An 11941-nucleotide genomic window follows, 5' to 3' on the forward strand; every position below is an offset into this window, starting at 1 on the left:
TCTTAGAAACCAAATTACATTTTACTCACTTTAACTCTTTCTCTGTTTCAATGTTCCCTTGTTTCTCTCCCTAAAAAAAAAAAAAAGAATACAGCAAAACTAACAAAACAGGTGCTTAGCTGGAGTAAAATTGTTATTGAGGTCACCATCACATGACTTAATCTCACTAAAATTGGCTATGACAAAGTTAACTTTTATAGTGTGTGCGTTTCAGGGGCTTTGTGGTCAAACAATGATGTCCTAGTTATAAAACATCTGCAGTTCAACCAAACATGTATTCACAAATTATTTATATTATTTTATATATATATATATATATAGTATTATTATTATTAAATGATTATCATACAAAGACAAATATGTAGCATTAAAAAGGGCTAAAATATCTGAATTACAACTAGGGGCAGAGTCACATGTGACATTAGTTATATTAAGTCAATAATAAACTCTGAAGTGTTTTGCCATAATTTCTGACAACAGTCAAGTCTTTATTGATCATTAGTGGTTCCTTTGGGGACACCAGACAACAGCAACAAAAACAGAGCAGCATAGAAACACTAAATGTACCATAACAAAGGAAACACCCAGGATTAGTCGAATGAAATAAAAACAGTTTAAAAAGATTATCAGCGAAGTTTTAAAGAGCCATGGTGAGGAGCTGAAGCCCCTTTACAGCAGTGAGTTTAGCTTGTCATCACCAACAAAGATCTATTTCTGGCAAGAGTGATTGGCAGAAAACTATGACACACATTGTGAAGTCTTTACTGTGAAACTATCATCTAGGTACATCAATTGATTTTAAGATAAGATTTTATTAATCCCGCAGTGGGGGAATTTGGTAAATTTAGCAGTTATGTTTGTATTTGCTTTAACTGCTCATCTACTTTCACACATTACAGGAGAGGATTGACACGTTTGCATACAGTATCTGTTGGTGGAGAGGAATTTGCATTGTTTTTATTGAAGTTCACAGGAATATTAAAATGCGTTCAAATGTTTTGAACCTGGTAGCAACTGCCTCTATGCACAGTGAATGTCCTAAGTTTTCAAAGCATATATCTACCAATATGTGAATATGTTTGTGCTGTTCAATACTAATGTGCTTTGAGTACGATTTGAAGTGTTCCTCCACTGCAACAATAAACCACAAGTAGTGCAACATCTAAACACATCGCCATGCAATATGTATAACTGATCCACTTGAGCCACACTGAAACATATATTGCTGAGACGTTGAAATCAGAAGTTGGGAAAAAAACAAAACTGTTATTTCTTCAGCTGTCCACCGGTTGGGTGGAGAGGAGCACCAAGTCTGAGCAGACACCCACACGGTAAGACGTAGGAGGTTTAGGAAGAGTAAGTAGGAAGTCATGCTCACAGGGAGGGAGACAACGGTATGATATAACACCGGGGTCGTTTCCGGATGCTTGGAGGGGCTCCAACACCAGATCTGTGCGTGGGTGTGTATGTATGTATGTGTGTGTGTGTGCCGGTCATGAGTTTTTGATTGAATGACTTGGTTGATTGTACATCACACTCTTTTTTTGTACTGGAAGTAAAAATGTGCTTATTCTGAGTGATCAAACTGATCAAATCAAAATGGTCTAGAAAGAGCGTGTCACCATTGTATCAAAAAAATACAAAGGTATTCTTTATTCATGCCAGTGTGCTCACACTCTCAGTCATACACATACACTCGCACACACTCAAGAGGTGAAACCCCACGCCAGCCACACTTCATGCACAGTCTTTAGCCAAGGCTGGTGATGTTGGAGCGACCACCAGGGGGTGCTACGATGCGGTGGCCAGACCGACGTGGGACGTTGTCATCAATCTGTGCACCTGAGAAATGAAGACAAAATTCCTTATTAGATTGATATATTTATATTAACTAAGGTGTACTTGGAGAGGTTTTAAATCAAATTGAATTCTAATACAACTGGATATTTACAGTGTCAGGTTCCAAAATTTACTTTTTCTGTTACCTGAAAAGCTGAAGTTGGACTGGTGAAGATTGCGTATTGGTGGTGGTTGGTGAGAGGTGGGTGAAGTTTTAGCTGATGGAGCAGGAGTAATGTATTTGGGGACTGGAACAAAATCATACACAGGGCCGTCATATATCCCACGAGTGACACCCTGCTTGTTCTTTACCTAAAATTCACACAGAAACAAACACCAGCAAACCTGATAGTTATTGTTCAGAAACAAACAGCCTGTAACCTGTTAGTTACCACACCATGGGAGTCATTTATATTTTGCTTGAGCAAACAGTGGAAACAGTATCAGAATTACTGATTATTTCCAATAAAATGTATTATTTTGTCTGTGAAATGTCAGGAAATGGTAAAAAAAAAAAAAATTACAATCACAAATGCTCTGGTCATGTTTTAAATTATTTTGTCTGACTATAAGTCCAAAATTCAAAGATATTCAGTCTACTTTCATATAAAACTGAGAAAAGCACCACATCTTCATTTTTCAGCGCATCATTTTTTTCATTAAATTACCTTATTTTCAAAACAGTTCTTATTTTGCTTGCATTAACCAACGAACACTCGATATTCTGACCGAATGGGAAGCAACAGTTTTACCTCTATTACCCTCCCAACACAATAATCCATAAATTGTGCCTCTGCGGACGGCGAATTAGCGCAACCAACTCTCTAGCAGCTCAGTTGATGTGACGTATCTTCTGCTGTATGGAGGATTGTGGGTCAGAACGGCCAGAGTAACGTGCGGGCCTGCATATTGCAAAATACGTCCCAATGTAGTAGGATATCCTGGTATTTTTGGCATATTACATTTAACATATTATGTATTGGTACATAGTGAGTCTTTCTCTTGAATACTAAATAGTACAGTAATATGGATATTGGGACACACAGGAAGTTGTAGCTTCATTAATTTGCCTCCGTTACATAGAGAAAGTAACGTGGGATGTTTACTGCCCATCTAATCTTTCAGGAGCTTTTTTAAATCTCCGATTCATAATACTGCTTTAGAAGCTTTTAAAAATCATTTCTATACTGTTATTTTCATCAGAAACATTTCAATGTCATTGATTCCTGGTGTCTAATCACATCAATTTGTGGTTGCCAAGCACTTAGTGACCATCAAAATCCTCTGATTACACTTTCATTATGATATATGCATAAGGAAAGGTATCTTTGTCTGATTAAAATTTAAATCTTGAAGGTATTTTTGCGAGCTTTTGTGGTTTTTGTCTCCCTGCATGCAAAACATTAAATTACACACATCCCCCCCTCCTTCCCTCCCCCACACACAACTCTCTCTGTGTCTAAATTCCCTTAAAATAACACATTTATAAAATTGCTTCAGAAGTGTTTTTAAACCCATCTGCATACTGTACCTGGTTCCTGAACTTTACACGCTGGTAAGCATAGTTGGGGAAGGGCTTGCGCGGAATAAATCGACCAGTGCCCTGCTGAGTCTGCAGCTTGCCTTCTTCATAAACTATCCGACCTTGACTCAACACGAGCGCTGGGCCTCCGCGGCACTCCAGACCCTCAAAGATGTTATATTCTGAAGCCTGTGCAGAGAGGGAGAAAATACAAAGCAAAGAAAGAAGGAAATGGGGAATCAAACAGAGGCATAAAAGAGAGTTCTTTCATCTCCCTGCTTCCCCTTTAGAGCACAGATACCCCACACTGTCTAGGAGGCCCACTGTGCACTTTGAGCAAGCATTTTATCACAGGGTTTAATAGATGCAGCAAAATGCAGCAGATGAGAATTTGGGGGATGAATAAATAGGAGGGAGCGACCATGTGGATGCAGGGGAATGGGCATCACAGAAGGGGTGAGGGGGGATTATAACCTAAAGCCAGCACCAGTCTGGATTAGGGCTCTTGAGGGTGACAGAAGAGACTGAATACATTAACTACTGTCTGATATTTTCACTGCATTGTGGCACTTTGCTCAAGGCAAATTTTCACCCCTGATGCTACGTCCCTGAATTTAAATGCACCAATTTGTCTGAAGATTTAAAGGGCTAGTTCATCCAAATTTCAAAAAACATGTTTTCTCTTTTACGTATCAGCGGTGTCTTCTATATAATTGTTTTGGTTTAATTTGATTTTATAGCAGATATCAAGGTTTTTACATGGATGTCTATGTGATATGCCATAACAATACAAATGGGGTAAATGAGCTTTATTTGTGGTGCTCAAAGGATTAGAATCATAGTGTGAACATTGTTTTTACTGGAACTACTTTCTATAGTGTTCAGTACCATTTTTGCAATATAAATTTACATGAACTCTCAATAGTTTTTTTTTATTGCAGACCTGGGTAAATTTCAAACCTGAGCAAAAAACACTGAATGGTTACGTATCACTTTTTTTCTAATTTCGATGAACAACCTCTTTAAATTCACTCATTAAACAGCACTTCAGCATCATTTAAACATATAACATTAGTAAAGAGAGCAACATGATATACTGCTCAAAATAAAGGCTTGACTAAATATCAGTCTCACTTAAAAGTAAATTTCTTCATCCCATGTGAACTTCTGCTTGTTTTGTTTTTGTATCCTATTTCACGCTCCACAGTCTCCCATGACTCCCTCCTTCATTTAGCCCCCTACCCACTCCCCACCCCCTCTCTCATCATCTTTCCTTAGCCCCAGCCCTATTTTCTTTTTGTCCTCACCGACTGCTGCAGCTTGGCAGTGATGGTTTTAACGCTGTTGGGGTCCCAGATGACAATGTCAGCATCAGAGCCCACCGCTATCCGGCCCTTACGTGGGTATAGATTGAAGATTTTAGCGGCATTGGTAGATGTAGCTGCCACAAACTGGTTCTCATCCATCTTCCCCATGGCCTAAAGACACAAAGACATTTAGAATTAGGCACAAAAAGCACAGCTACACAAAATACACAACACAAAAACTCATTGCTCACCACTGCCCTGTCCCAGACAAAGCCCATTCTCTCCTCGACGCCATTGGTTCCCTCTGGGATCAGGGTGAAGTCCTCTTTACCGATTGCTTTCTGGGAAGTGCTATAGGCACAGTGAGAGCTGCCCACCACCTGGAGGTCCCCACTGTATCAAGACAACAAAATGATATGAAATCCTCCGTGCACCTTTAAAACTGCAGTGATTCACCAATTAAATGTTAGTATGGTCCCTGCAGAATTTTTAAATGTCTTGATCTGTTAAATGCAGGGAATTTGGACTATGAGAAAAATGGCTCGAAAATCAGCTAAACACAATATTTGCATTCAGATATTTCTGATGAATTCAAAAGTACATATTTCTACAAATAGCCACCAGGTGTCCTTGTTGAGCATGTGAGTTAAAGTACAAGTCATGCAATGGCCTGGAGCACAAAACCAGTCAGCTGAACTAATAAGCATGGTGCAACAGCTGCAGTATACATTACAGTATGCACTAACTAGACTGCATAAGGATACTCTGCATTATCAAAAAGCCAGCAACACTTTTACTCACTTCAACTCTTAAAACACAAGAGGCTGAATCAGACTGATAAGGCGCTGTTATCGTCATCATTTCAAACAAAAGCCTTTCTATTCATTTGTTAATTACAGTGATTACTCTGTGATAGTGAGCTGTGGAATCATCACCCTAATGCCAAGAGAGTGCTTATTATGGAAATAATGGGTCTCCCTGAAAACTGAGAAACTGAAAGACCACATAAAAATACAGGCTGTCGATTCAGGAGAGGCTCACAGACAACAGCAGTATCACACCACCTGCGTGACGGCATGGACCCGCCTTGAGGAGCAGGAGTTGCAGTCGAAGGGTGGAAGAACAGAGAGGAGGAGGAGGAGGAGGAGGCACTTGGTAGTCAAGGCAACAGATGATGAAGGGTTCTAGTTCCTGTGCTATTTATGGAATCGGGGACAGTCAAAAGTGCAGAGCTAGAAGTTCTGTGCATTGTAGATGTGTGTGTGTGTGTGTGTGTGTGTGTGTGTGTGTGTGTGTGTGTGTGTGTGTGTGTGTGTGTGTGTGTGTGTGTGTGTGTGTGTGTGTGTGTGTGTGTGTGTGTGTGTGTGTGTGTGTGTGTGTGTGTGTGTGTGTGTGTGTGTGAGGGCGTGTATGTTGCAGGTGAGAACTGAGGTGGGTTTGGTCTGGGGCTCTTTATCTCCCGATAAAAGGATTACAACTTAATTTACCATTATCATGTATTCATACTGAATTAAAGTGGTCTCAAATGATTACACAGTCGTTTTATAATGAAGTCTCCCTCACCTTTTTCTCTGCCCTGCTTCTCTTCACACTTGCACCTTCACCTTCTCTCCATCTGTTTTTCTTTTTCACTGAGGTGGCTCTGACATTGTGCATCACACTAACATGTTGTCTGTGGCATGAATACCAAACAAATATTCGAGGGTAAACAGCAACAGTTAGATCCTTGCAGGTGTCTCCTTTGGTGTCATCCAGCTGATTTGCATTTCACTTTGTGCAGAGGTTAGAGCTAAATTAAGCACTTCAGTTGCTCTTACTCTGCATTAACTAGAAAAGTTTTTACGTATTCTGGTGGTTAGGAAACATACTGTAGACTACTAACTCTGGAAGACGCATTAGCATGATAATGTCCTATTGTAAAACAATAGGATGTTACATTAAAAGTGTGTTATTTAATTTACTTGTTCTGTATAATATCCATTCATTTTTGAAAAAAGTTAAGGCGTACCAGGCCAGCAGTGTGTGGAGATGGTCAGGGGTTGTGGGGTCGGGGCTCAAAGGTGGAGAAGTCACATAAGCGGCCGCCTTGGCCCAGTTTTTGCTCCAGTAGTGAGAACCATCAGTGGCCAGGCTAGCTGTAATTGGCTCGCCGAAAACCACCGAACCTGGATGGGATGATAGCAGGACATTCAATTTCAGAAAAGAAACTCTCAATAAACACCGAAAGGATCATTATACGCTGAAGAGTCTGCTAAACAAAACTGAGAAAGCGAGAGACAGTGACCTTTCCTTCGGGCCTGTGTGATTGTGTCAGCTGCGCTCTTGCTCATCACCTTTGTGATGTACACAGGACAGTTCACACGGTTCCCAAGCGTGATGGCTCGGAACACCGCCTCAGCCTCCAACTGCATAGAAAAGAAAAGAAAGAAATGTTAAAACCTGTACGATGACAGAAAAACTGTCAAACAGTGGGAGTGTATTACAATCACCTCTTCAGGACGACTCAGAGGATGGCCTTCGGGGCCAGTGATTCCCATTCCGAGGATTTTTCTTTGTTCCTAAATCACAAATGAGAACAATTTTAGAATTGCCTTTGAACCCTCTAATGTCACTGTCAGCATTACATTCAGTATCTGTCAAGTCATATTTCCGGCCTTCTGATGGTATCTCAGGGCAGTGAAATGATAATCTCATGGCCTGTCACGCTATCAAAGAAAACACATATGCACTGTAATCCTTCGATCTGCGTGGAGGTTGGCAGCTCGTGCTGGCTTCATTTCCTGTGCCACTGACAACACTGTCAGCAGCACAGCCAAATTAGGATGGAAACAAGACCTCCACCCCTTTCTCTCGTCTATAAGGGGTTGGTATGGGTTTTCATCACCCATCTCCCTATTTCCATTACAGTTAGGTTCGCAAGTGTGTCATTATCATCCATCAGCCCACCCATTATCATTCATTACTCTGATTTATCTTCACATACATCATGGTTTAATTGTCCCCTTAATCTAGACCATCGTCTCCATGCCGACGACTAATTGTCATCACTGCTGCTGGCATTATTAACACCTTCACCCTCACCACCTTAATCACCATTACATCATCATCATTAGTATTATAACGGCCAACAGTTATGGTGGCCTAAGATAAACCTGTCATCCTCAGCGGCTGCAGCAGCAGCAGTAGCATTAATCCTGTCTTTTTGAGAGCTGGAGAGTTACGTAACAAGGATATCGCTCAGCTGCAGAGGAGGTCGGGGGGAAGTATGAAGGCAGAAGATTGTAGCACATACCTGAGCGATCAGGTCTCCGTTTTCAGCATGAACTAGCACCACAGCGCCCAGCTGCTTCAGGAAGGAGAACGCCTCATACAGCTGCAGAGGTGACCAGTAGAAAGAACAAAAGAGAGATTAACCTGAGGAAATTAATTCATTAGAGGAGTGTTAGTGGTTAGTGAAATTAGTGATTATGAAACATACCTGAGAATCTGTCATCTGGTACACATCCTTATAAGCCATGTACACTTGAAAGGAGTTGATACCTGACAACAGTGGAAACAATGAATGACTTCAAGCATTATAAAGATAAATTGTGTGAGCAAAATACAAAAATGGATCAACAACCTCGTCTGATGTACAAACCAATGCGTGTTAATGTCAAGTGATACAACTCAAAATTAATTCTGAAGGAAATTGGACACACAAGCCGCTGCCTTGGCTCAGATGATGCATTATGTTGTAGTTGTCCCAAAAGAAATGTGATTTTTTTTTTTCTTACTTAAGACAGATTACAAGCAAGACTTGTAAACTGCCACCATGGCAGCGTCATTATGGGAACAAAGGACCTCCACTGTGTCTTCACTATAAGAGGATTCAGCACTTGGCCAAATTGTTTCTAAGTCTGTCCCAGTTGTTCTTGTGAAATGTATCCAAACGAGGGATTGAAACAAAAAATTACAGCAATGACCACAAACATTGCAGAAATTTTGTAGAAATCTGAAGTACCTTTCTCCTGCACCAGCAGCTCCACCTCATCTTGAACAGTGCCATTCCACTCGGGGATGTCCACATGCAGGGAGTAATCGCAGCACGCCTTTTTATCTGCAGCTTCCTGCCAGTGTTCAAAGGCCTCCAGCAGACTGTCCCCAGGCTGAGCTGTCACATGGTCAACTGAGAGGTGTGAACGGTCAAATGTTAGGATGAAAGGAGAGAAACCATTATTTTAAAATCCCTTAAATGCAGATGTGGGGAACAAGGTGATATGTGCTGCCTCTGTCACTCACTGATCATGGTGGTGCCCCCTGCAAGTGCAGCCTTGGTGCCCTGGAGGAAATCATCAACAGGCTGTATGCCCAGGTAGGACTTCATCAGACAGGTGTTGACATCTATTCCTCCCGGTATTACCATGCGGCCATTGGCCTCGATCACCATTACTCCTCCGGGAACAACCAGATTCTCCCCGACCTGCCTGCCAAGGATCAGACCCACAAAAAGACAAAGGATGGATGACAGGGAAGAGAGAGGCAGTAATGATGTAGAGCAAGAACATATATGGGTGTGGATGAAAAGGGGTTGAGGAGTTTGAAGGGATGCAAATCAGCATAAAAGAAAGGAAGTGAATTTCAACCGATTGTGAAAATATTTATAATATTGAAATCTGTATTTCATGCCTCTGCAGTTCTTAACATAACCAGCTCTTATAATGTCCTTATATACGCACTTGATGAGCCCATCCTCAATGTAGACATCTGCATAGAAAGACTGGTCGTCATTGACCACTCGCCCGCCTTTGATCAGCAGCCATTCATTCTGCAGGGGAGAAGTACAGAGAGGGAGAGGGAGAGGGAGAGGAGGGTAAGAATTTAGTTCTAACATTTTGATATATTACACAATCAGTTATGCAATCCATGACCTTACAGCAATATTGACACAGCACAGTGTGAAGAGTGGACAGAGATGCATAGCCACATGAGTGCTGTGCATGGGTGGGGTTTCAGAACATCAGCTCTGGTTTGTCTTCCTCTCATTTTTATAAAATTATATGGAATCCGTTTTTATGTATAATAAAATACTGAATATTTAGAGGAACTGTTAAAACAAGCACATTTGTATCTGACCACCATGTGTCCACACCCTCTACCACCATGGAGGGTGCCCCAGCAACAGCATTAGGAAGATGTTAGGTCTCCATGGTAACCAGCGATCATCTGTGGTTCCACATGATGACAGCCTGCCAGACTATCAGCATCTTTAGCCAATAAGGATGCTGACAAAAAGGTAGACTGTGCATGCAGCTTCTGATGCATGATTTTTGTCTTCACTCTGATAGTGCTCAGTTCTATTAACTGTAGTTGACTTTGGATTAATTTGGCATTTAATATAATAAACAATGCAAAGCAGAAAAAAGGAAGCAGGTTTGCACAAAAGTCTCTCATCTCAGCGTTGTTTTATGTGAGCAATTGTCTCTAGTGCGACTCCTGATTCGACCGTCACGTCAACCAAGTTAATCCCTCCGACAGGCAGCGAGATTACACAACACCAGGCTACTTGACCTGGAGCGAGAATACGCGCTTGATTTGACACAGAGAGGTGTTACCTATCTTCAGGTTGCAGTTTCACAAAGGAGAGGCATGAGAGGACCTTATGCTCTCCGTTCACTAAGAATTTAATCTCCTTTCTGTCGGAATTTACAGCAGGGATTTGCATACAAGAGAGCGTCCCCGGTTCTTGGTCGTCGCTGACCAGGCCGGGTCTCCTACCGTCAGATGGGGGATGCTGTTCTTCCCCCGGTGACCCGTCCCAGACATTTTCTCTCCGTCGCTCTGCCCCCTGGCACTCAACTCAGAAGCAGATTGCAATGACTCCGGCGCCCGCGCTGCGCTGCGTGCCCCTTTGTTCCCCCCCAGACACGAGTTGGGTATTGTTTACGTGTGTAAGAGAGCGATGAATCCGCCGCCGTGTGGCTGCGTCAGGGACGCATGGAGCGAGCACAGTGAACGACAGGTGACGAGCCAGCGCGTGTGCGCGCGTGATGAAAGCGAGCATCTGCCCGGTGGCGTTCACGGCGCGGAAAAAGCTGGTCGAGCATGGCGATAAGTGGAGTGTATACACGAGCGCCCTCACACCCCCTACACACACACACACACACACACACACACACACACACACACGCACACGCACACACGCGCACACACGCACACCCAAAAAGCTCACGTGAGAGCACAAAAACAATACAGCGAGGCGATGCTGTCTGTCGCTGTCCACTTCAGCACCACTTCAGCGTGCTTCATTTGCATCTTTTTTAGAGAATTTTATTTGAGTAAAGATGCAAAAATTGTCAAACTGCAATGCAGCACGAAAGTTCATAATTTATGCAGGCTGTAGCATTTGTCTCAGAATATCAGATCCTGATGGTAAATTAATGAGGCGACCGGCCTTCCAAAATGAAGGCAGCACAACAATGTTGCCCACTAAAAAATAAAGCATTTAAATATATAGAGGCTACTTTCAGGTTGTAAAAATAATAGTTTATGTTTTTCTCCACCAATTGGGGCGTTTTCTGCGGCACTTCATTTCTTACATTTTCTGGGAATAACAGCCATCGAAATATCAGCCCAAAATCCCAGGAGTAAAAACGTCAGTCTTACCTTTCCATTTGGGCTTTCCTTTCTCGATGGATATTTGACTTCAACACTGGTGCGCGCATCGTCTTTCTCCCCTGGTGAGCTGGTCAGTGACCCCTCACGAACCTCGCTGGACGTCTTACTGACGGGATCACCGGTGTCCAACACCCGCTCCTGGCTTCCACTTCTCGGGGTGCGGCTCCCTTTCCTCCCCACCGCATAGTTATCGAAGTCTATGGTCTTGCTATCAAACGCCCCCTCCACGGAGCTGAACATCCCGTAAGATTTCCGCTTGTTCGGCCCGGTGGTGATCGGTCCCGCCAGGTAGACCGGGAGCTCATCCTCCCGGTTCCACTCTCTCCTGCAGTCAGACATTGTGGCTTCCACAGGAGACTCAGACTTCCCCCAATCTGAAAGGATGGAGACAGCTTTGCTTCTTTTAGCCTAACCGGGTCACAGTCACGCCTCCTCAGGCTGGCGCACTCATTCGATGCTGAACTGTAAAAAGCGGCGATACCTTCCTCTTCATACACACATATGATGCAGTGTTCCACTTCTGATGCGACTGGTGGCGTGTGAACTAGTTTTCAAGTGAATCATTGGTGCTGCAAGAATTAGTGATCACACCTATCACACACATTAATGAAACGAG

General features: G+C 42.6%; 1 protein-coding gene across 3 annotated transcripts; it reads right to left on the reverse strand.

Moving 5' to 3' along the window:
* Nucleotides 1–456: 456 nt before the first annotated feature.
* On the reverse strand, nucleotides 457–11941 carry crmp1 (collapsin response mediator protein 1). 3 transcript variants are annotated; one of them, XM_069697390.1, is made up of 14 exons: nucleotides 11314–11941; nucleotides 9387–9475; nucleotides 8950–9134; nucleotides 8672–8857; nucleotides 8147–8208; nucleotides 7961–8041; nucleotides 7158–7226; nucleotides 6953–7073; nucleotides 6677–6833; nucleotides 4920–5061; nucleotides 4669–4839; nucleotides 3371–3550; nucleotides 1986–2151; nucleotides 457–1842 (listed from the first exon to the last, which is right to left on the reverse strand). In XM_069697390.1, exons 1-14 carry the CDS (start codon nucleotides 11662–11664, stop codon nucleotides 1751–1753), a joined length of 2052 nt encoding a protein of 683 aa, XP_069553491.1. In that variant the 5' UTR covers nucleotides 11665–11941; the 3' UTR covers nucleotides 457–1750. The 3 variants fall into 3 exon arrangements, with proteins under 3 accessions (XP_069553491.1, XP_069553492.1, XP_069553493.1); XM_069697391.1 differs by having other exon boundaries at nucleotides 8672–8836; nucleotides 11314–11939; XM_069697392.1 differs by lacking the exon at nucleotides 11314–11941 and adding an exon at nucleotides 10426–10648 and having other exon boundaries at nucleotides 8672–8836.

Source organism: Brachyistius frenatus, unplaced genomic scaffold, assembly GCF_029030835.1.
Source record: "Brachyistius frenatus isolate BFR_SWC_R1_liver_20210118 unplaced genomic scaffold, ASM2903083v1 Contig_23, whole genome shotgun sequence".
NCBI lineage: Eukaryota > Metazoa > Chordata > Actinopteri > Embiotocidae > Brachyistius > Brachyistius frenatus.

Excerpts from the sequence above, each read along its gene's own strand:
- crmp1 (XM_069697390.1), bottom strand. The coding sequence starts at position 11,664 with ATGTCTGACTGCAGGAGAGAGTGGAACCGGGAGGATGAGCTCCCGGTC. Across the intron at positions 9,476-11,313 it reads AGGAAAGCCCAAATGGAAAG|AATGAATGGCTGCTGATCAA; the intron begins GTAAGACTGACG and ends TCTCCCCTGCAG. Across the intron at positions 2,152-3,370 it reads GTGTAAAGTTCAGGAACCAG|GTAAAGAACAAGCAGGGTGT; the intron begins GTACAGTATGCA and ends TGTGAATTTTAG.